General features: G+C 39.9%; 1 protein-coding gene across 3 annotated transcripts; it reads left to right on the forward strand.

Moving 5' to 3' along the window:
* The first annotated feature begins 547 nt into the window (after window positions 1-547).
* Window positions 548-23,686, forward strand: alkal2b (ALK and LTK ligand 2b). 3 transcript variants are annotated; one of them, XM_082524787.1, is made up of 6 exons: window positions 555-2,768; window positions 3,480-3,679; window positions 13,233-13,286; window positions 14,067-14,147; window positions 16,449-16,524; window positions 23,006-23,686. In XM_082524787.1, the coding sequence occupies exons 2-5, from the start codon at window positions 3,490-3,492 to the stop codon at window positions 16,511-16,513; spliced, it is 390 nt and encodes a 129-aa protein (XP_082380913.1). In that variant the 5' UTR covers window positions 555-2,768; window positions 3,480-3,489; the 3' UTR covers window positions 16,514-16,524; window positions 23,006-23,686. The 3 variants fall into 3 exon arrangements, with proteins under 3 accessions (XP_082380914.1, XP_082380915.1, XP_082380913.1); XM_082524788.1 differs by lacking the exon at window positions 13,233-13,286 and having other exon boundaries at window positions 548-2,768; XM_082524789.1 differs by lacking the exons at window positions 16,449-16,524; window positions 23,006-23,686 and adding an exon at window positions 14,260-14,339 and having other exon boundaries at window positions 551-2,768.
* Window positions 23,687-25,373: the final 1,687 nt, after the last annotated feature.

Genomic DNA, 25,373 nt, shown 5'->3' on the forward strand with positions numbered 1-25,373 from the left:
CATTTGATTGCTCTTTGGTCTTGCCAATGTTAGTGGAGAGGTTGGAATAGAAGAAACTGAATATGTGGACAGGTGGTCTTCATACACACAACATGTTAAGATTAAGAGTATCTGTAAGTGATTGGTTGATTGATTGTAATCTGTGTTCCATGCGTGCACACAACTAATCAGTGACTGACTGCACTCAATAACATCCAAATCAATTTTGAACTTTTATGTCATGTGAGTTTTCTTGTGTTAAAAAAAAGAAAAAGAAAATACTTGCAAATGCTTCAAGACCTCTGTTAGTGTGCCCAGTCTCCACAGACGATATGTTGTTGGCCTATTTGTGTGCGGTTTGATATTTAAAAGGTTTGATATTCCAACAACACCTCCTTACAAATGTTTTTTTGCATTGGTGCTGGCATAGTCTGAGGTGAAAAACGGACAGTGTCACAGTCTGTGTTGGCAGACCGTGGGGATGTGGGGAAAGGAGGACCCAGTCACGGTACTCTGTGATGCAAACAGTGCTCTTTATTTGCTTCTTACAGCCCCTTGTTAGATAAAATGTCAAGTGCCCACTAGCAATCAAAGAACTTATGAGTGGTGCAAAAGGGGGGTCTGGTGATGTTGCTTTACAGCTTTAAACTCATCACAGAGAGGAGGCCAGGGTGAAGACAACACATGACTTTAACATGGGAAACTGCTTTTTATGCCTAACTCTAACAAATGTTTTACCCAAGCATTGTCAAGTCATAATTCAGAAGTGGAAGTAGAAGCCATAAAAACACAGTTTTTACCATGTGAACATGTTTGTCAGCAGTTTTGAGTACTTGATGTGATGTCTATCTGGATATCTGCAGGCAGATTTCTTCAACACATTGGCATTGCAACAGTGCAAGACACAGTTACGCAATATATTAACGGTATGCAGCCAAGATCAAAATGAAGGTAAAGCTCAAAGACGCGTGTGGTCAGAAAACTTGCTGGTATAGCGGCTGGTGTGATCCCCTGACAAGATGGTCTCTGGTTTCAATCTGTTTTGAACCTCATATGTCCTCTATACTTTTTTTCCCCCTATCAACATGCTGATATTTCAACCCATCAGTTCCACCTCACATCAAACCCGGCCTTCATTTTGATCTCAAATACACACCTTTAAAATTCTGTGACTGTATCTTGCACAGACGTAATTCTATAATGCTGAAAACCAACTGACAGACAGACATATAAACACCTGCCACAGTACTCACAACTGCCTCAGGGCTCCGCCGGACCACATTTTGCCATGATGACAGACCGATTCACACACAGTGTGAAAACACAAGCTATAAAAATATTTCAAGAACAATCTTCCAGATATCAGACCTATGGTATCATACAAAAGAGTACTTCAAACAAAGGGTAAGCCACAATGTCTAGTCACAATTTCTGTTTGTTTTACAGAATTTAAAAAAAAGCCTCAGTAACATTTGAAACATTTGAAATATTGTCTGTTTTTGTGGGCTTAGCATGAATGATACTGGCAATTTGGGTGATGTCACCAATCCATTAGCATGTATCCTGTGACCTTTGCTTTATTGGAGACTTTCACACAGTCTGATAAATGATCTCACCCTCCGATTCAGATCCACAGCTGTTAAAATAACAGTTGTTCAAAATGTTGAATTATTAAGTTTAAAATTTGAGATACTTTAACTTATGAATGTCAAAAATAGCAAAAGACTGAATGAAATGTACTTTGAATTAAAATTTAAACTAGCAAAATGCTGACTGTGGAATATAAAAATATATGTTTGTTTTTCTAAAAAAAAAAAAAAAAAAAAAAAAAAAAAAAACTTGCTGCAGGTCAAGATTTTAAAGTGACTTAAACCCTAACCCTGGGATATTTTCTCTTCTGCTTATTTTGAAGGTGGGTCTGCTCTGGTGGTTAAATAGCTGTAGTTAGCTGTAGTTCTGGTTCACTCGGTCACTTGAAACCAGGATCGCTTATATTTTTCTCATTAAAAACCATTTGTGTAACACAAATGAACACACAGTACCACTGTAACAGTTCGTCAAAACAGCAAACGTGGAAGCCCAGAAACTGATCAACTCAGGAGAGGAGGTGAGGAGGAGACGCACAAAGCATTTTTCTTTCCATCCACTGAGAGGGAGTGGTGCACCGCTGATGTCTGCAGGCAGAAACTCATCTGTCATCTTCTGACTGTGCGCGAGTGTATGTGTGTGCGCATGCTAGCTGCCAAACGCACGCACCTCCCTCCTCCTGCCGTATTTCCGTAATCTGTCGGAGTTGCGCGTGTGGAGAGTAGAAGACACGGTGGATTATTTCCACAGAGAAAAGAGCGCGTGGCACAGAGCCGATCCCACTGGTCGACAGAGGAGCGGAGGTCAGCAAGTGTCCCGGGCTGCAGGTGCTTCGTGCCAAACGCTTCCAGAGTCTGTCCGAGTCTCAAGAATTCTTCTCTTCGGTCCGCAAAGCAGAGGAATGACCCCGTCCAGCTGTCTGCCAGCTGCTGCTGCTGCGAACAGGACCAGATGAGGATGAGGAGGAAGGGGCTCCCTCAGCTCCACGCGCTCAGTCAAAGTTCAGCGCTTTTCTAAGATGCCACCGGCCTCTGGAGCTCGGCACGCGGTTCGGCTCGAAACTAACCCGGGATAATAAAACACGCACAAAGAGACAAGAAAACACACCAGAAAGCAGAAGTTTAGTAATTATCCGGCGGGAGGAGCCCGGGAGGGAGAGCCCGGGATCAGAGAGCGCTCCGAGAGCTGCGCAGGGAAGACAGGTGAGTTTAAGTGTGTGAGCTGAGGGAGCAGCCGAACGGTGAAGAAATTTGTTCGCAGACAGAAAACCTCTCCTAGGCGTAAAATGTGACATGTTGAACAGTTTTCTGTAATAACTGCAGGATGTGTGAGGGTGATGCTTCCTTTTAAAGTGCAGCGAGAGCATTAAACGTGTTTTTACTGGGACATATTTTGTTTGCGCGTTTAGGAGCGAAACTACTGCTGGAAACTCATTTTTACTTCAGAATCATTCAAAGAGTTTACCGCATTGAATGAATCAAAAGCAAACGTAAAACGCGCCTCTTTTAAAACTTGAATCTTTAACTAAACCCTGGAAAAACGTTATTACATGGATTTTTTAAAAGCAGTAAACTCAATCACGCCGTATCTTTAAATAGACAGCAGTATTATTATTATTTTTAGATAAATTTGTTTTATTTCAGGTAAGTTTGGTTTTATTAAAATAGGTTTTGTTTCATTAGAAGTTCATTTTTGATCATATCACATGATCTTTATTTTTCATTACAAAAAAGTTTGACTCAAAGTCTCTCTTATGACCTAAAAACTGTCAAATTCACAGTTGGGTCCACATGAGTCCTGATGAAGATCATGTGATTCTGTCAGAAGATCCAGCACGTGGGAGGAAACGGCTTTGGCTCCTTGGAGGAACATTATTACAAAACAATCTGAACTTTGCTCATCTGCACCTTCAGGTCCGTGGTGATGCTGCTCGCGCGGCTCACGCTCCTGTCCGCCCTCCTCCTCCTGCTGCTGCTGCTCACCGAGGCGGCCCTTCGCCGAGGTTCCGGCACGCAGACGGACAGCCGCAGCATGGTGGAGCTGATCGGCCGGTACCCGAGGACGAGGACGGAGACGCCCGGGGGAGTACAGCATGGGTCGCAGCACGGACTGGGTCAGTACTGATGGCGGAAACAGTGAGATAACATCGTAATCACGCCGCGGTGTGCGGTTTCTCTTTGAACTTTATTCATCCATTCAGAGAGTCAAAAAATATGAATGAGTGCAGAAGCAAAAGGCTGCAGGGCGTCACGTCCTGTTGGGCCCCTCCTGCTGTAATTTCATTAAATCCTTTTTGATTTAGGAGGAGCGTGAACCTGTTGTGTCGCCCAAGATACACTCTCACGATCTAGATGGGGCTGTTTTTAAGCACAAAAAAGCTGATTCCAAACTGCAAAATTAAACTCCTGAGGTGGTTTCATTCATACTCCAGTGAATTAAAATGTATGTCAAAGGACTGTTCTTTATCCATTTGTAAACCACAATGCTTATCGGGCACTCACATTTATCCCATGACCCTTTTTAAGGAGCTACCCCCTATACTTGACACTTAGTTTCAGAGTTACACTCACCTCTATGTGAAGTGCTCTATAAGTACTCATAACTGTCAAAATTGCTCTTCTGCACATCCTGAGACTCAACATTTGTAGGAAACCGCACCCTGACGCCAGTCCAAATGTAGCAAAGTGTAACTTCAAAGTTAATAACTGAACTCAAAGCTTTCAAGTTTAGCCTACGATAATCTGCTAGTACAGATATATCACTAAGATCCATCCATCAATTTTCTGCCAGTGATCGGGGTTCGGGTCACGGGGGTAGCAGTTTGACTAAAGTAGTATGTAGTATTTAGTATGACTAAATATTTAAATGGTGCTGTCCCTGCTAGTGAGTACCAGAAATGCAAGGAATAAAATAATTATGAATCTCCAACCTGCCATTCATCCATTCTCTTTGACCTGTCCTCATGAGGGTTGCGTGGAGGCTGAGACCGAGTCCGAACCAAAAAACCTGAGGGCACATGAGAAACAGAACAACGCCCCCCAAAAGGCATGTGTATGTGTGTGCCTGAGCATCTGGCTCGGGCAGCAGATACCCACAGACAATGGGAACGGAGGCCAGGAGTCAAAGTGGAGAATTGTTAGTCCTGGCGGCTCTGGCTCCGGAGTTTCGGGCACTGGTGGTGTGGGCAGTGCTGACTCCAGCTCGGACAGAGCAGGATCAGATGGCATAGTGCAGACCTCTGATTTGGGTGGCACATGATCAGACGACACGGAGACCTCTGGCTCAGACTGCTGCCCCCAGGTCCAGGCTGGGGCTGCACAGGACACACAGCCTGTTTCTTTGACAACTGCTGCTAGTGTTCAGGCTTGGCCACTCTCTACCCTGGGAGAGAGGCAGGGAATTCTGAGCGTCGTTGAGGTGAAAAAGTTGGCTTGAGGTGACAGGTTGAATCCATGCACTCTAATTGCTGGAGGACCAAGTAAAGGCAAGGCAGCAGATGGAAAAACATGGTGCCTACGGGGACCCCCTACAGCCAGTCGAGCTCCACAGAAAATGTGTTCATACTACCTGCTCCTTCCTCACAACCATGAGGAAGAACACGTCAGAGAACAGAGGGCAATGCAGACAATACGTACACAAAGAGGATAACGAGGGAAACAGGCCACAGGTGGGAACATAGCTGACACTAATCTGACTGATAAGACAGGAGAAGCGAAACTGAACATAATACACGTGAAACAGGAGACTATCAAAATAAAACAGGAACTAACACACACAGTGACTCTGAGATGTGGGATAAACAGAACAAATAACCAAAGCCAGAAAGTAGAAATAAACTCAGATGCACTAGAGGTCACTAAAGCAGTGACACTTAAGTCATTTCTTAAATGAACAGAAAGAATCGTGAGGCCACAACCAATTCAAAACGCTGGGTCAGACACCCAGGACCATGACAGGCGAGAGGCGGGGTGCACGCTGGACAGATTGCCAATCTGATGAGGGGCTAGGACATAGAGACTGACAACCATTCACACTCACATTCACACCTAAGGGCAATTTTAGAATTACCTAACTAACCCAACCCCAGTAGTTACAGATAATTGTTGATTCTTGAGTGTTAACGAGTTCCTCATTACAAAAAGGCAGCACCCTCTTCTCTGAAATGAAGGTGCAAACAAGCTAAGAGCTACTCAGAACTCTACAGACCATCATGGTGCAGCTGCGTAGTGTCACCAGTGGGCGGAGTCAACAGTACCAATAATGGGTCTGCATTTGTTTGTCGACAAGATTAAACAGGAAAGAGCCTAAAAATAATAAAATAGTCTATGACAACCACTGTCTTGAGGCTTCTCCAGCTGCATCAATAACTGAAGCAATTTACTTGTCACACATTGCTTTGAAGCTAACAAACAGTCGCTTGTAGAAGTTCCAGGTTTCTGTTGCCAAGGTGATCCTCTAATGTATTTGCTGCCCCGGAATATGTCAATCAACAGTGTTCTTCACTCTGATTGGTGGTCGCTACAGTCGTTCCCCTGGAAGTTGAGAAAAGTTTATCTCATCCCACCTACTTCCCATCGCCAGCAGTTATTTCACCCATGATTGCTTGAAGTCGTGGCGTGTCATTCACTTATCTGGTGATCACATTGCCCTGAATTTCTTCCAGTGCATATGCAGCTTCAGGCAGCTTTATTGATCTGTCATCACTGCAGTCTGGCTGCACACTGCTGGCTTTTTGGAGGACTGCACGTAAATATATCTGTGATATTTGTATGCTGATAATCCTCGGCTCTGCATAGTGGAAGCTTAGAATATTGGACCCCAACGCTGGACTATAAATCCAACATAGAAAGATGATAGTTCCAGAGACTAATGTGCTTCTGTACCGCTTTGGTCCAGATGACAAATGGTTGTATGTAAACTGTGTCAGAGCAAAGTTTAAAATACTAATTAAAGAACACTGAAAAATATGATCGGTAGTTTAAAATGGATTTCAAATACAGTCTAAATATTTGTACAGACATAGTTTATTAGGGCTTCAATTTGACTTTCCTGGAATTTTGTGACTTTACAACCGGTCAATTAGTTTGTTTTTTCCTCCCATTTACTCAACTCTTAAAATAGCTACAAGGAACATACCCAAATATAATGTATATTATCTTTTCAGATTATAAATTTCTTCTACAGGTTTGATTGCTGGGTTAGAGCCAGTCAAAAGCCAAACGTGAGGAGCATTATTGTTTTTCTGGATACAATTTGTATATGAAGTAAAGCAGGGAACCTTTTGTTAAACAAGAATTGGATTTTTGGGGGGTTCTTTTAAGTAGTCTAGTCATTATTTGAGAAAGAAATGTTGAGTTTGTTATTTGATTTAATTTCGATCTATTATTTATTAATTATTTATTTAGTTGGGGCTTTGAGTACCACCAGTGAATGCCATTTAATAACATTATTTTCAGGAAAAGACAAACATCTCAACAGTGGATATCACCAAAACTAAGCAACTGACACTAAAACAATCCTGATGGATAAATAGCAACAAGGGACTGAGAAACAAAATTGTACATTTGTCATGTTAACAATGTCTTTGCATGCAGGACTTCTTTTATTTTTAATGGAACACTTTGAGACTAGTCTGTTTTGTAAGAGTTCTCAAGCTAAACAGATTCAGTTTATGTGAAACAAATGAAAGAAAAAGTAAAACTAGACCGAAGCATTGTCTTGTGTGATGAACGACAGAAAATCCAAATATTTCTGTTTGTGTGAACAAACCAAAAGCAATGTCACAGAGAAATCTGAGTGAGGTCCATTCGTCTCCAGCTGGTGCCGAAAAGGCAGAAATGCCTCAAGAGTGACGGCGCAATCAGTCAGACTTGCAGCCGTTTGAGATCTTTTTGTTGTTTGGATCAGCAAGACAAATCCCTCTTAAATCATCAGAGCATTTACAGCTGGCTCCATTAGAGCTGCGAGCTGAGGCCAGACCCTTAAAGGAACTTTTGTGAGGATAATTTTAACAGAGCGGACTGCTGTCATTGTTTGGTCCTCTGCACATCTGAGGAACTGTCAGCCAGGGCACCTCTTAAAGGATCATTTTATCTTTTACCATCATTTTAAGCCAATATTTCTTCACTGCAAAGCCTTGTATTTAGTAGACTCAAACCAGCCCTACAAAAATTTTGTAGAATAACTGTTACTGAGGGTCCACTCTCATCTTATGTGTGAAAAAAGTTCAGCAGAGCAAATGTGTCCAATTTTAGAAAGGACTGCATTGTGTGAACAATACATTGGGATTTAAAACAGCAGAAAGTACTTTAACCTCACAACAGGAACAGTTTAAGGCTTTAATGATGGTTACAAACAGTGTCCACTTTTTACTTTCAGATGATGTCAGAGTCATAAATGTAAATTATTTTGGCTTAAAGTATCTACCTTACCCTGTCAGCAGACTTCCCAATATGCTTTGTTAGTGTTAAAAAAAACGTTAGAAAATCAACATGGTGAAACAACATTGCATGCATAGATCAAACACCACAAAAACTGCCTGGAAGCAACTCAAGAAACATGTCAACAAGCATAAAAAACTTCCCAGATTCATTCAATCACCTGCGGGTTGCACTAAAACAAGCCTGACCCAACACTACCAGCGCCCCCATGCCAGACTGGCAGCTTAGGAGGGGGGTGACCATGTTGTAGCTGATCCATCCAATGACTGATCCTTTTCCACAGTTCCATTCAGCTTTTGAGAGTTTAATTTGAAAATGATTCATAATTCACAGCTGGAAAACAACATAAAATGTTATACTCTCTAAAAAGCAGGCAAAGGGGTCCAGCAGTAAAACAGTGCAGATTAATAAAAAGAACTTCTTGTTTGAATCAGCCTCAGAGCTGTGTTCACATTTAACTTTTAGCCTCTGGGATTTTATTCTCCAACAGACATTTGAACTATTGTTTACTCTATTTAATCCTTTTTCTCCCCATGTCGTTCAGGTACTGGAATGGGCCTTGTGTTTTATTAGAATGTGACCCGCTGCCATTTATCTTGAAATTTGTCAAGCGTGACAACACAGGACTTTTACTTTTTTAGCCATTATGTTGTTACTTTTGCTTAAACTCTTAATCCTTTCCACCCTGTGAGACTGTGAACAAGCTGGATTAGATGTATGCACCGCTTGAGTTGCAGTGAGTTGAGTTCTTTTAATAAAGGCTCAGTGTCACTGATTTATTGTTATTACACTGTTATCCAGTCTGATCTTGTGATGGAAGCAAAGAGATTTGCTTGTACTAATAAATCTCATGAATGTTGAACAAGATTGTTCAACTTCTAGTTCCAGCTTGTGAATTTGGGATTTTTTTGCTAACAGAAATTCCTCAAGCTCACTTAAGGCTTTAAAGGTGTTTTTAGCAGACCCATGAGATTTTAATAGCCATCTGTATAACAGTGAAACAGGTGCTGCTGCAAATGATTTCAGGACTCTATGCTATCTTATGGCTTTCTGTACAATGTTTTGGATAAAAGTGTTAGAAATAATTCCTTTAATGTCAAAGATTGAGTCCTTCTATCTATCATAGAGATCCTGGACCTCCAACTGTTGTAGGAGACCAAATTTATGGGGGGTTATGTTCATCTAAATTCCTAATAACGATAAATATATTTGCTCCTATTTTTATTTCATTTAAATCCCAGAGCGTTTAACTTCATAAATTGCCAAAGAACAGAAATATGACAGAATAAATGACTTCAGGCCTGTCCGTGGGGTTTCCACATCAGTGTGACCTCCATTTATTCAGCAAAGAAAACTAGTGAGACACGTTTGACCTTTTCAGTGTCTTTTGAGAAAAGAGGGTAACTCTGCAGCTGAACTTGTAAGTTCCTTGTGTTTAAAACAACAGTCTTGCTGATGTATCAGCAAGGTCATGTCACAAGTTTGGCCTTCAGGAGTTTTTACATCTGTTTCATATTTCTGTGATTTTTTTATGGTTGAGTCAGATGAGAATGTGAAGCCTCCCAGTTTCTTCCACTGTGTTTTGAACAAAAATAATAAAGGCTCAGTGTCACTGATTTATTGTTATTACACTGTTATCCAGTCTGATCTTGTGATGGAAGCAAAGAGATTCTCTCCTTCTAACTCACTCAAAAGGTGGAAATCTTATTCGTGATGATCCATATGTTTAAGCTGGCATAGACCTTTCCTGCATCTCTCCCCATTTATCGAGGCTTTGGTAGGAACCGTCTTGTGGCCCCCTGTGGCTAGTTGCTGATCTATATTTCTTTAAACTCTGTTGTCTCACAGCAAGAAGTTCCTGAGTTTGACTCCACATTGTGGTATCTTACCAGTATTATTTACACATTTCATATAATTATTTGCCATTTCACACTATCATAAAATTGAGTCTACTGTATATGCCGATGACATTTTGGTATATGAAACCAACCGTCCTTCCATCTCCATCCAGTCAGGTCACAGTCTGATTTGCAACTCTGGCAATGCTTCCGGATATTCCATTACCAAACTCTTTCTATAAACTCTTTGGATTGGGATACTCAACCCATTAATACATCGGAATCCAGGCTTAAACAAAGTCCAATGAAACTGTATATTTAAACTCTGTTTGCATGACTCTTGTTAATCCATCATTAGGTTCCTTCTTCTCCCTTAGTTTAACACTCTCTATATATTTTACAATACAAAGTCAAAAGGCCCTCAGTTAAAATAACTATGGTCCAAAACCCCAAACAAAGAATATCTAAAAATGTTCCTACTACTTTGGTGCCTGGGAGGCTCGGTATATTCAACAGATCATCTGTAAAGGTGTCATGATAACTCTGTTCACACCCACAACTGCTTCAGATTTAACATCATGAATACCACTGTCACTGCCTGGTGGACTCTATCTCCTTCTACTTCCACTCCTCTCTGACATTAGTAATACATCAACCTTTCTGCATGGACACAGAGGAGTAAGCAGCCTAAGGCACCTTCTTTTTCAGTGGCAGCTTTCTCAACAAAAACCCAAGATAGAACCCCACCTCTGCCACAACCACTGTATAATTGGAATAAGAAAGATAAACAGATTTACAAACTCTTTCTTTCACCTAAACCTCAATACTACTTCAATAGCAATAGATGACTGGATTTGAAATTTGAATGTATATCAAACACAAACCAGCTGACATATAAAACTGACCTTAAACCTGTCTAACCTAAATTGTCCTCTATGCCTCAGTCCTTCTTTTAATTGATGTGATTTCACTTACAATCTCACATCTCCAAACTTTCATGTTAACAGAACTATGGGCAATAAACTGTATTATTTATCAGTAATATCAGTATTATTGTTACTTTCATAATCCTTCATAAATCTGCTTTGAAGTCAAAGAGGAAAGATGATCCCTATTAGTGCAAAAATTGCCTGAGAATAGTTTTATTTTTTAGTTTCTCTCAGGATCCAGCGATAACGTCCTGTGCATCCACTGCAAAGAGCTACTCATATATAATTTTGCTTGGTTTGACATTTACTCTCAAATATACGCTCAAATTCTGCATAATGAAAATGACACAACTATTTGTTGAAGATGCCATTTTTGAATGAAAGTAGTACAGGTAAGATTCAACTAGTATTGCTACTGTGGGTAAAGGGGAAGGAAACAGTAGCCGTGTCATATTGTTTAGGTATTTAATCTATATCCATGTATTGCATTTTAAAATTGGATTTTAGTAGATGTATACACTATGGTCAACTGGAATTCCTCTAAAGTTAATCTCTGATACAACACGACTTAAAGATAATGAACATAATGAACTTTGAGTGTCATGTGAATACTGTCTATAGAAAAGCTCACCAGTGCATACACGTTTATCAAAATCTTTATGGGGGATTTTTGTGTTGATGGCTTTTATGAGAACAATTGTTCTTACATTCTCATTTTTTCTGATGATACAAGTTACTGAACATAAAAAACAAAAATAGACAGAAAAGTATAGTCAAAGTGTGCAGCAACATTTCAGAATCAGAATCAGAAAGTGTTTTATTGCCAAATGTTGAGCAGGTTTACAACATTAGGAAATTGCTGCGGTGCTTCAGTGCAAACATACTGTCATAAATTACGCTAAAATAGACATTAAAATAAAAATAAGAATAAAAATTAAAAGTGCTAAGTAGATAGATATACACATGAGTGCAGGTGGTGATCAGTGCAAACATGGAATGATGCCGTGAACACAGCGTAGGGTCATGTGTTAGGGGTGGGAACAGTCATATGGTTATTGTTCATGTGTCCAACAGCAGAGGGGAAGAAACTGTTCTTGTGGCGAGAGGTTCTGGTGCGAATGGACCGGAGCCTCCTGCCTGAGGGGAGCAGGTCAAACAGACTGTGTCCAGGGTGAGAAGGGTCAGCTGAGATCCGAGCTGCACGCCCCAGTGTCCTGGAGGTGTACAGGTCCTGCAGAGATGGGAGTCTGCAGCCAATCACCTTCTCAGCAGAACGCACAACACGCTGCAGTCTCTGTTTGTCCCTGATAGTGGCTCCAGCGTACCACATGGTGATGGAGGAGGTGAGGATGGACTTGATGATTGCGGTGTAGAATTGCATCATCGTTGGCAGGTTGAATTTCTTCAGCTGCCTCAGGAAGTACATCCTCTGCTGGGCTTTCTTAATGACGGAGGTGATGGTGGGCTCCCACTTCAGGTCCTGGGTGATAGTGGTACCCAGGAAGCGGCATGAGTCCACAGAGGTGATGGGGGTGTCAGTCAGGATGATGGGGGGAGTGGGGCTGTGTGCTTCCTGAAGTCCACAATAATCTCCACTGTCTTCTGGGCATTTAGCACCAGGTTGTTGTGGCTGCACCAGGACACCAGACGTTCAACCTCCCTAAATTTCAGGTATTACCTTGAACTTCCTTATATGAGATGAGGACTTTGAAGAAGGCCCGCTCACACCTTATCTAAGGCTCAGTCATACAACCTCCTTGAAACCACAGGTCTGTCTATTCCCCTGTTGGTTGGAGAATGGTTGCTGAAAATTGTTGGCTGTCCACAAGTGAAACTGAAGAGTACTTTGAAGGCGTGCAGGTTCAGTTTTTGTCTTTTGTCATTTTCACAGCTTCAGGACCTCTTCAGTATAAGTAGTTGGCAAGTGTGTGCAGACAATCTTCCATGCAAACTGCAAGCAACACCGGTAACCTGCCAGTGATCAAAGCAATTGCAAGACATTTACTGTGTGATACATTATACGTCTTTGTAACCAATTTCACCAAGTGACTGCCCGGCAACCACTCAACAGCCGGTTAGAGGAAATATTTTTTTTTCCCCAAAAGTGATGGTTCCTAGGGGATCGCTGACTGATCTCCGGGCCTGTGGGTATGGTATATTTATTGGTTATTCATAACCATTTCCTTCATAGTTGTCTGATTTCTGTACAACCAAATGCGCTTAGAGGATAAAAAAAAAAAGGCCTCCTTGACCATTTTACACCCTTGTAGTAAGTACAGCACTGTGAACATTTAGGCCCATTCCCACTTGGTCTAAATATGTTATGTGTCTGGAAAAAACATATTAAATCAAATTGTGGCATAAACAGACTCCAGTATTTGTCTATACCATTATATACTGCTGCTATTATAGTGACTGCAGTGTTGTTTTGTTATCATAGATTTTTATTTGTTTTTCAGAGGCTCATCCCAAAGACCCACACAGCAAGCAAAATTTCATCATACACCTGACAGGTATGAAAACCATAAGACCACAGGTGTTTGGAGAGTTATACAATGTCATTTGGCATCCTCTTGATGAATGAGGTGAGGCCTCCGCTGGAAAAGACACAATGTGGAGGTTTAGACGCATCGTCATTGCTCCTAAACCTGCTTATATCACTTAGCATTAATGATGCCTTCACAGTGACTCCTGACATGTGCACTAATATTTGTTTTTAATTCAGTGCTGACATTCAGCCTCTCACTCAGCCTCTGTAGGATTCACTTTTTATATCCAGTAATGCTACGAATAACCTTTTTAGTTTAGTATTAAAACACTTTTTACTCATATTCTAACTCTTTTAAAAATGATGCTGCATCAAATTTTAAATTTAAATGACACTTATATATATATATATATATATATATATATATATTTGTGTGTTTATTTAAATGAGAGATTTAAAAGATTTCTCATTTAAATATAGGCTTTCTCTGATTTGCAGATCGCTGTATTCTCTTTATTTACAAAATATTGCATTCTGATTCCCAACTTTTTTTGTTTTTGAAACAGCATTGAACAGAAAAGTGTTTGTGGGCTACAGTACTTTATCAAATAAAGTCCAAATTTTAGTAGCTCAAAGTTTATTGGATGCTTGGCTGCTAAATTTTTCATTTGCAGCCAGAACTAGTTGTGGTTGCAAGACCACCAACACTGCCTTTCTTAAAGGACTCATAGCTCTTTCTACAAACAAAGCTCATCATTGTGTTGACTTTTTATGCCTGACTTACCACTTTTCTTTCTCTCCTCAGGTCCTCTATACTTCAGCCCAAAGTGCCGAAAACAGTTCCACCGACTGTATCACAAAACCAGGGACTGCACAGAGCCAGCCTGTGAGTCTTTTAATTATCTTATCCTGAAAAACATGAAAGCTGAAGTAGTGGAATTACTTGCACTAGCTATTTGTTCATTTCACCCTCTCATTTCTCTGGCAAAATTTTACAGAAAGAAAAAACAAACAGGTTTCCGAAGTAGACTGAGGAATGTACGAGTGTCCAGGACTGAATACTTGGGGAAAAGGAAAATATGTCAAATATGTAAATAAATTCAAGAAATATCTTAGAAGTTATGTCTGGATCCTGTCATATTTTGCTTCAAAGCATATTTCCTGTTGCAGAAAAGTAGGATTGGATTGAAAGAGCAAATCCTCCACCAAGGTCAACGTCCTTTTTCCCCACGTTAAAGAAAAATGATTCAGTAGCAAAATAAAATAGATTCTTCCTTTGGTCATGCTTTGCTTCTCTGCCAAGTTTCTTGAAATTTAGCGCCTGTTTTTAACACACACACACACACACACACACACACACACACACACACACAAAAAAAAAAAATGTTGGTTTTTCCTTCTTATGAAGACTCGTGCTTTTATGAGGCATTCTCAGCCCACAGAACTTTAAACATGAAGTCTAAAATAGTCTGAACGCTAGAAAAGATCTGTAGAGTAGTGATGTAGGCAAAAACAACGTCTCATCTTTAAACAGGAATTCATCCACACAAAGGCACCGAATGATTTGAGAGTCATACCAATGATTGCTGGTTAGATTCCTTCTTGTTAGTGTGTGTGTGTCACAGTGATGTGTTGCTGCAGGAGTTTGTTGAGATTGAAAAAACAGGATAAGACGTGTTTTAACACACAACCACACTGTGTTACACTGTTATCAGTGTAATCATGTCAGAACAGCATCAGCTCTTATGATATTAAATCATGCATGTAGCTTTTTGTTTTTCTTGGAGAGAGTGAGTGTATGTGTGGATAGAAATATGTGTGCCCAAGCAAGTTTGTGAGGACCGCTGTGAAATTTAAGGCTCGTGATTGAGCCTGATTTATTAATTGTGAGGACACTCAGACATGTAGCGTACATCCATAATAATTCTCATTTAATACCCACATTGATTAGAATATTCTCTTTTTCTTATTGCCCTGAACCATTAGATGAATCATTAGTCATATACTTTATTTGTACAGGTGCACTTTTCCCACTTTCATTTGATGCCTACCTGGAACTTTTTGTTGTTTTACAATAAAGTTTAAACCAGTGAGCTGTAGTAGCTGAAATCTCCTTGGATTAAAGTATCTGAACAAAGGTTTTCACAGAGACACAGCTAAAAATGTGAATGTGTTTGTGTGTGTATGCATTTGTGTGGCGGCAGTGTCAGGCATGTTAAAGGTGAGCACTACAGGAGCTGTGGAGGTTCAAACTTGTTCAGAGGCTGTTTACACAGTAAATCCGTCGGTTTATCGGCTGGATGTTTGTCAGACGACAGAGAAGAAAAAATGTTTATCTAAGTTCAAGTTTCTTATCTCATTCACATCTGAAGTTGATGTCATTGTGAATTCATGGTGGTGACTTTGGAAATTAGAAATATACAAACAGTGCAACCAAGAAGGCGCCCATACTTTAGTTATGGGCACCGTCTTGGTTACAGAGGTTATAGAAGAATTTTTTGTGTTGCCTAAAATATTGAGTTTTTGACCTGGTTTGTTCAAGAGGGAAGGTTTATGTCTTCTCGTTGCAGACTTTCAAGGTTAACAAGCAGATACATTACTAGGGCAATCAAAGGATGTATGGGGAGAGTTTTGTACTGAACTAAACACAATAAATACAACTAAATACATCAGAGGTTACACCTTGATAGTCCTACATTTATGTATAATAATATATAATATAGTAGATTGCTTTCAAGACAGTAGTTTATTTACTACCCAAACTTTTGATGTCACTGCTTTGTAATTATGTCTATAAATAAAATGTTTGAGCAAGCACATACAAACTCACATTTAAGTTAAATCAATTAGGAAATTAGTCATGTGTGGAAAACCATTCATTTTTAAAAGGGCAGTTTTCTCACAGAGTATTTAAACACTTTTGTTCATGACAAGTCCAAGTAGAACAAGTTTTTCACTTTATTAATAGTTACATTTTGGTGATGTATGATCAATTACTGCTATCCCCAGGATTAGTCAGATCGGATGGCTTCTAGCTAACAGTTCCTCTTGTTACCAGTCTTCTCACTCATCTAGGCTAAACATCTCGTGACACTGCAGCTGCAGGTCGTGTTTGGTTTTGGAAATTTAGTAAATTGATTTTTTCAAGCAGCAGTTAAACACAGTGTGTTGTTTTGCTTCTCTGCAGACTATAAAAGATGTGCTCGTCTCCTGATTCAACTGGCCAAGAGCCCTCGCTGTTCAGAGAGATAAACAGACAAATGGTAAGACCGACAACTGCATAGATTTTTTAACTTTTATGGCTATTCATACTACACCACAGTAATCAACTAACAGAAAAGCAATTAAATAACAGGAAAATGTGTTACTTCTGGGTTTTTTCTTTACCTCTGTCATGATTGTGCTCATGATGTGATTTCTGTAGGATTAAGTTTTTATGATCAAAGTATAACTTTAGCTATGGCAAAGCATCAGCCTTCCACTTCTAATCTTATTTTCCTTTGCTTGAACACCTGCCTTGAAGTAACTTTCTAATTAAAAAGGGCTTCACTTTCTTTTTGCATACTGGACTATTGTCATTAATGACATTTTGATCTATAGTTGACTTAGATGAAGGTCAGATCTCATTTGATCAGGAAATAAAGCGTTCATAAACTTTTTTTTCTTGCAGCTATGCCTCATGATAAATGTTTAAATTGTCAATACTCCTTTTCTTACATTTCAATCTGAACCCCAAAGGCAGGAAATAGCAGTTAGAGGAAATATATACAGGTCAAAGTTTAAAGCTGGTAGAAGCAGTAATGAATAGATGTTATTGATGAACCGTGAGGTTAAAGTCTGATGACAGAAACCTACCAGGGAAGCTGATCGTTCCCAAGGCTAAAGAAAGAGAAAATGTTTGTTGTTTGTTGATGCACTCAAGAAGACAGACTAAAACGCAGTATTAACAGCATTATGTGAAATCACTAAGGGTGCAAAGCACCGGGCAAGCTTCCAGTGAGCATCCATTTCAGTGCAGACCACAAGACCACAGAAGAAGAACATAAACAGCCCCAACACAATGTGACCATTGTTAGGCTTATATCTAGCACCCAAATAACTACAGAGATAAGTTCAGACAGAGTTTAACACAAAATGACCCTGAGACTAGCAGAAGTCTGTAGAATATGAGGAATCAAGAGAACCTAAAAAATCGTTAAGAAGCCTTAAAATAAGAGAACTTTGATCAGATGGTAATATTTCAGAGCCCTGAGAGCTATAGAACTGGTAAATATGGATAAGACAAAATGTAAAGTATTAAAAACAGAGACAATCAAGGAAAACAAGAAGTTGTTTAAAAATAGATTTCAATTAAACAACCACATGTTAATGGCGTTGTGACTACAAGTTGGAAATCATTACTGTATAGACAGTAGAACTTATAGCACAGACCTGCATACTGGTTACACTTGCTGACGATCAGTTAGTGAGGTTCTATTTACAGTGGGGCAAAAAAGTATTTAGTCAGCCACCGATTGTGCAAGTTCCCCCACTTAAAATGATGACAGAGGTCAGTAATTTGCACCAGAGGTACACTTCAACTGTGAGAGACAGAATGTGAAAAAAAAATCCATGAATTCACATGGTAGGATTTGTAAAGAATTTATTCGTAAATCAGGGTGGAAAATAAGTATTTGGTCAATAACAAAAATACAACTCAATACTTTGTAACATAACCTTTGTTGGCAATAACAGAGGTCAAACGTTTACTATAGGTCTTTACCAGGTTTGCACACACAGTAGCTGGTATTTTGGCCCATTCCTCCATGCAGATCTTCTCGAGAGCAGTGATGTTTTGGGGCTGTCGCCGAGCAACACGGACTTTCAACTCCCGCCACAGATTTTCTATGGGGTTGAGGTCTGGAGACTGGCTAGGCCACTCCAGGACTTTCAAATGCTTCTTACGGAGCCACTCCTTTGTTGCCCGGGCGGTGTGTTTTGGATCATTGTCATGTTGGAAGACCCAGCCTCGTTTCATCTTCAAAGTTCTCACTGATGGAAGGAGGTTTTGGCTCAAAATCTCACGATACACGGCCCCATTCATTCTGTCCTTAACACGGATCAGTCGTCCTGTCCCCTTGGCAGAAAAACAGCCCCATAGCATGATGTTTCCACCCCCATGCTTCACAGTAGGTATGGTGTTCTTGGGATGCAACTCAGTATTCTTCTTCCTCCAAACACGACGAGTTGAGTTTATACCAAAAAGTTCTACTTTGGTTTCATCTGACCACATGACATTCTCCCAATCCTCTGCTGTATCATCCATGTGCTCTCTGGCAAACTTCAGACGGGCCTGGACATGCACTGGCTTCAGCAGCGGAACACGTCTGGCACTGCGGGATTTGATTCCCTGCCGTTGTAGTGTGTTACTGATGGTGACCTTTGTTACTGTGGTCCCAGCTCGCTGCAGGTTATTCACCAGGTCCCCCCGTGTGGTTCTGGGATCTTTGCTCACCGTTCTCATGATCATTTTGACCCCACGGGATGAGATCTTGCGTGGAGCCCCAGATCGAGGGAGATTATCAGTGGTCTTGTATGTCTTCCATTTTCTGATGATTGCTCCCACAGTTGATTTTTTCACACCAAGCTGCTTGCCTATTGTAGATTCACTCTTCCCAGTCTGGTGCAGGTCTACAATACTTTTCCTGGTGTCCTTCGAAAGCTCTTTGGTCTTGGCCATGGCGGAGTTTGGAGTCTGACTGTTTGAGGCTGTGGACAGGTGTCTTTTATACAGATGATGAGTTCAAACAGGTGCCATTCATACAGGTAACGAGTGGGGGACAGAAAAGCTTCTTACAGAAGACGTTACAGGTCTGTGAGAGCCAGAGATTTTCCTTGTTTGAGGTGACCAAATACTTATTTTCCACCCTGATTTACGAATAAATTCTTTACAAATCCTACCATGTGAATTCATGGATTTTTTTTTCACATTCTGTCTCTCACAGTTGAAGTGTACCTCTGGTGCAAATTACTGACCTCTGTCATCATTTTAAGTGGGGGAACTTGCACAATCGGTGGCTGACTAAATACCAGAGGTGGGACCAAGTCATTGTTTTGCAAGTCTCAAGTAAGTCTCAAGTCTTTATCCTCAAGTCTCAAGTCAAGTCTCAAGTAATGTCAGGCAAGTCAGAGTCGAGTCTCAAGTCACTGGTGTAAAAGTCCGAGTCAAGTCACAAGTCTGAAACTTTGAATTTCAAGTCCTTTCGAGTCTTTAAAAAAAAAATAATAATAATAATGTTGCAGTTATGCTAAATGTAAATATTAGACCATGTAATTTTAAAATCTGTGTTTTTCTCAACACATGACAAAATAGTGAACTTAGAAAATATACACAAATTGTGAAATTGCACCTCTTTAAAATGCAGCTCAATTAAACCTAGCTCCAAGAATAATTTTCACCGACAGTTCTGAGATAAGCTGCATGTTAAAATCGCATGACAAAAATATCATACACATTAAAAAAAACTGTATCACCAACGTAGCCTGGACAACATTTGCTAGTTAGATGAAGTCAGCTATCTCATCTTAGCATATTTATATGCATATTTATAATCATACGGTTCTTGGAGTGAGCGCATACACTCATGAAGTTTAGTAACTTCAGGTCACTGCAACAAGCCCAGGTACAGTTTACCGACGGATGGGTGCAGGACCTTGAACTGCACCGTGTAGAAAGTAAAGACCATCGTACGTATCATAAGTTTACCAGTCTCACAAATTGTCGTCATAAATACACATTCCTTAACCGTTTATTAATAGGACCTTTGAGCTCAACGGTAATTAATTAGTAGTGGAAATAATTTCTGGTACCCATCACAGAAATGTAGCAGTGACAATAATATTGTATGCTGTAATCGTACTGGGCAATTAGTGATACAAAACAACTGTTTTATCCTGTGAATAAAAGTATATGTTTTTGTCAATGTACCATAATAACAGAAGCGAAACGCAATATTGTGTCAGGACAATTCACTATTTATGCACAATAAACACAATAAATAAAGGAGCATAGGACAATTTCTGTTCAGCGCCAGACTTGCTTGTAACCTATATCACTAATTATGTTATGAAAATGACGTATTAACTACTAAAAAACACTGACCTTTGTGTAAATGCTTGGAGCAGACTAACCTGTGAGCTGGAGTGTTCTGGGACGTTATATTTGATCTTTGAATGGCTGCAATCCAGGCCATCCGTCGCCTCTTTGTTACTTCGGAAACATGGCTTGAACAATTTCTCTTCAACTACGTAATCCGATAACAACCGATCTCTTTACCCGTCGGCTTCCCGTGGCTGTCATGCGACCGGCTATTGCAGTTAATAATACAACAGCTTCTTGACATTTTTGTTTCTTTTTATCGCTGTATAACTGATTTCAATTGAAAGCCTGCGTGCGCTAGTACCGCTTGCCACGAGTTCCCAGAATCCTTTGCGGTTCTACCCGTGAATGACGTCACATTTTCAATCTCTATATAATATGCATGTTAAATTTTATATTTGGGGTAAAATATCAAGTCTTTTCAAGTAAACCGGTTCAAGTCCAATTCAAGTCCCAAGTCATTGGTGTAAAAGTCCAAGTCAAGTCACAAGTCTTAGAACATTTTTTCAAGTCAAGTCTAAAGTCATAAAATTAATGACTCGAGTCTGACTCGAGTCCAAGTCATGTGACTCGAGTCCACACCTCTGCTAAATACTCTTTTGCCCCACTGTAGCTAATTTGATGACTTAGCAAGGGCTAGATGTTTTAATTATGTCCTTTTATGTAAAACGTTAGAACTGACGGAGGCCAATTAGAATCAAAAAGGATAATACGTTTTAAAGCAGTCCTTTGAAACCATCATCTATGGTAACCATGTAAGTAGTCAGGCATAAGACCTTAGGGAATCATCTAAACAAGAATTTAGTGACCAGTATTGAGATCCAGTGTATCTTTGTATTGATTGTAGAACATTAAAGTAAGACAGATATCATTGCAAGGCTTTATGGTGACGGGACCAGACGGAAACCATTTATCTCCAATGCTGATACTTAAGGTAAATGAACAGGTACTCATTTAGCACTTTTCTACTCTACCTGAGCAATCAAATTTATTAAGTTATTCATTCAAAAAATCATACTTAATATCACACTATTCAAATATTTCATTAGGCCCAATCTTTATGGCTCTCTCCTTTCAATGGCAGCAGTGCCTTAGGCAGTGAGACTTTTATATCAGCTGATGCCAAATAGCTCATGGTGATTTGTTAACACACCAACAGTGTTGGTTCTAACAAATGGAAAAGCTTAACAATTTGTACCACTCAGGAAAAAGTGAGCTACTGGTAGTGTTGATTAATTTTCAGAATCAAATGTTCCTTTTGAATAAAATATTAATTTGTCTTAACAAAATTAAAATATTCATTGACAGGCATATTTTTCACTAATGGATAATTAGTGAAAAATGCAACTCTGGTTGCAAAAGTACTATTATTGTTTAGAAGTCTATGAGAAAATAAGCCAATGACTCCCTTGGCTTATTGATCTCCTTTATGGTAGAACCAGTCTGTAAAGCCTATAGGTGCACCCTACAATAATACCTGTAAAGCCCAGTGTCAGAAAGGGCCTGTAGAACCTGTTAAATGTGACGTTTTCAGACTTTTCTCATAAAATTGTTATAGTTTTGAGTAAGTAGAATCTGCTAAGTTTAATATCTGCATCTAATAAAATCAAGCAGAACCTGTAAAACTTGAATTAAAAAATCTTTTGTAACGTGTGGAACCTGTATAACCAGCAAGATATTATTTGGAGCCTGTACGACCTGTACTTGTACTATAGACCACACAGAACCACAAGTTCTACAGAGCCTGTCTAACTGACTCATACTAAAAACTAAAAGCCTGGATATTTTTTCCCCCTTTGTTTAATTTATAAAGTCAATATAGTACAGTTACTTGAACATGTAACAACCGTGAGCCCCTGAAAAACAATTTGCAGTACTGTGATGGACTGAGCAGCGAAGGAAACTTAGGCACAGGTTAAAGTCCAAAAAAATGATTTTTATTTAATCCAAAAACATAATTGGTTAAATCATGCAAAAAGAATCAAAATCTTGGGTCCATAAAAGAGGTTAAAATAACAGAACTCAAAGTTAACAAACCATACTGATAACTCAAACAAACTGACCTCACTTAACGAGACAAAGGGGAAACTTAAATAGTGGCTGATCAGCCCACAAAAACACAGAGGGGTAAAACACACAAAACCTAACTGGAACTAACATAATGAACTCCAATTCCCCCCCATGGCCCCGAGTTATGGAATGAGCTAATTTGCAGTCTTCCATCAAAGCCCGCTCCACCCCTTTTCCACCTCTTGGGTCCTCAATCAAGGGACTGGAGCAGCTGCAACTACGGTAACTCAGAAAACAAAGATTAAATCATACATAACAGTGTAAACTAAAATGTGTGCACTTCTTATAGAATGCACTGTTATGTGGACATGTGAATTAATTCTAAACCAAAACCAGTTATTTGTTGTCCTGTAAATTAAGTCCTATTTAAAGACAAATGTGAATGCAATATATAAGCCTCTACACTAACATGGTGGATATTACCACTGTGTGGCTGTACATGCAGCCATCACAAGTACCTTTTATCTGTGCTTATTCTGAATCCTCTTCTTCAGTCTTCATCTTAGCAAAAGTTTTTTCGTGTCTTTCTTCCACAGGCTCTGGACATGAAGTTTTGGCATAACAGGGTGCAGCAAGAAGGTTCATCCTCTCTGTTGACCAGCAGCAGGAAAAGTTATAAACAAACCTCTGAAAATCTGCTGGAGCCAGTGAGCTCAGCCGACTTGATCCACAATTGGAAATCAAAATGATTGTTTTCTATTTTATTCGATTCAGCTGTTTATCTCCAACAACCATTCACCTTGTATACACACTACAGACAGGTGTAAATTTTCTATGACAGGATTTTTGGACTTTTTCGAGCAAAAACTTGAGTTTTGTTCAACTTTGTGTAGACTCATCTCGGCATTCGTCGAATCATTTTTGCCTTTTTTACCTCTACTCTGTTCTTTGGTCGATTCCTGCTGTACTGGACAACCTCAGACACTCTACTGGTTTATAACAGAGCTATTTGGACATGGAACTGAGAGACAAAACTTACCTGGGACAAAATGTCTTCTTCAGTGTTTGGGGACTTTTTTTGGACAAAGGGCCAAGGTTTGACCTTCTATTTGAAGACGCAGGGGAAAACAAAATGGACTAAACCTCTGAGTGGATGCTGAATGTGTTTTATGTGACATCATACATAATAATTACTTATAATTAAAGTAATAATATTCCATATATTTATATTGTTAAAGCTGCAGCCCAGTGTGCAATATGTAAATACAGAAAAAGGATTAAAGATAATCATTTGATATATATCCATGCTCGTGTGAGATTTCATTTTTGCTTCATTTTTTGTTTTTGAATCTGTAAAGTCCATCTTTTTATTCTTAGGGGGGGGAAAGCTGAATGAAGAGTTTCATAAAATGCTGGTAGCCTATATTAAATATAAAATAAAAATAATGCAATTAAAAAAAAAAAAAATTCACCTATAGACCCGACGGCCATGAATACTATTACACTACCATTAAATTAAGTTTGGTTAGTGTCCAGTATTTTGTGAGGGTGACTTAGTTGACACACCCCTTAAACCCCCTCGATCCTGGACAGCAGCAATGGAGTGGTAGGTCATGAAATTAGTTCTCATTTTAAAAAAAGGGGAACTAGAGAGTTGGAGCATGTGTGTCAATTATTGGAGTATCACCCTGCTCAGCTTCCCCAGGAAAGTTTATTTCATGTTGTTGGGGAAAGATGAATTCTTGAACTTTGTGTTCAGGCGGTACAATGTGGAATCCATCCTGGCCATGGGACAGTGGACCAGATGGTTTTGTTTTTTTTTTTTTAGAAACTTTATTGTCATTGTCATGAGAACAACGAAATTAAGAATGGTCCCCGATCATTGCATCATCCCTAGCAATATCAAAATATAAATAAAACAATAAAATTCAATAAATAAAATAGATAGAATACTTAAAATACTAATAAGATATAACAGTAAAACATTCACATACATTCCCACACACATGCTTCAGACCGTGCATAGATTAACACAAGAGTGGCGTGATGGACATTTTTTTGTAGTATTCAGATGTGTTATTGCAGTTGGATAACAGCTGTGTTTGAGTCTATTAGTCCTTGCTCTGATTGCCCTGTACCGTCTGCCTGAGGGCAACAGTTCGAACAGGGAGTAGCCAGGATGTGAGGTGTCTTTTATGATGTTTTGGGCCTTTTTAAAACAGTGGGCGTTGTGTAGAACTTCCAGTGTGGGGAGAGGGCAGCCAGTGATCTTTTGGGCGGTGTTAATGATCCCTTGGAGTGCTTTCCTCTGAGCCCCTGTGCAGCTAGTGTACCAGATGCATATGCAGTAAGTTAGAACACTCTCAATGGTGGCTCTGTAGAAGGACACCAGCAGTCTCTGTGTGATGTTATTCCTCCTGAGAATTCTCAGGAAGTACAGTCTCTGTTGGGCCTTTTTCAGCAGCTCGGAGGTGTTCACACTCCAGGAAAGGTTCTCCTCTATATTGACTCCCAGGAAGCGGAAGCTTGCCACCCTTTCTACACAGTCCCCATTTATGAATAGTGGTTGGATCTCTGCCTTTTTCCTTCTGAAGTCTATTATGAGTTCTTTGGTTTTTGAAGTGTTGAGGAGGAGGTTATTGGCCTTACACCATGACGTCAGCTGCTCCACCTCGTCTCTGTACGTAGATTCGTCTCCCTTGGAAATGAGCCCCACCACTGTGGTGTCATCTGCAAATTTCACAAAGATGTTGCTGTGGTGGCGAGGAGTGCAGTCGTGTGTGTAGAGAGAGTAGAGCAGTGGACTGAGCACACAGCCCTGGGGTGAGCCAGTGCTGAGACTCAGGGCTGAGGATGTGTTCAGCCATGCACAACATCTGGAGGGATCATGGGAATTTGACCATACAATCTGCATGAACTTATGGCATTGGAGAAGGCTTACAATTGGTTTGCAAGGGGACACCT

Source organism: Aulonocara stuartgranti (assembly GCF_965226115.1).
Source record: "Aulonocara stuartgranti genome assembly, chromosome: 23".
Classification (NCBI taxonomy): domain Eukaryota; kingdom Metazoa; phylum Chordata; class Actinopteri; order Cichliformes; family Cichlidae; genus Aulonocara; species Aulonocara stuartgranti.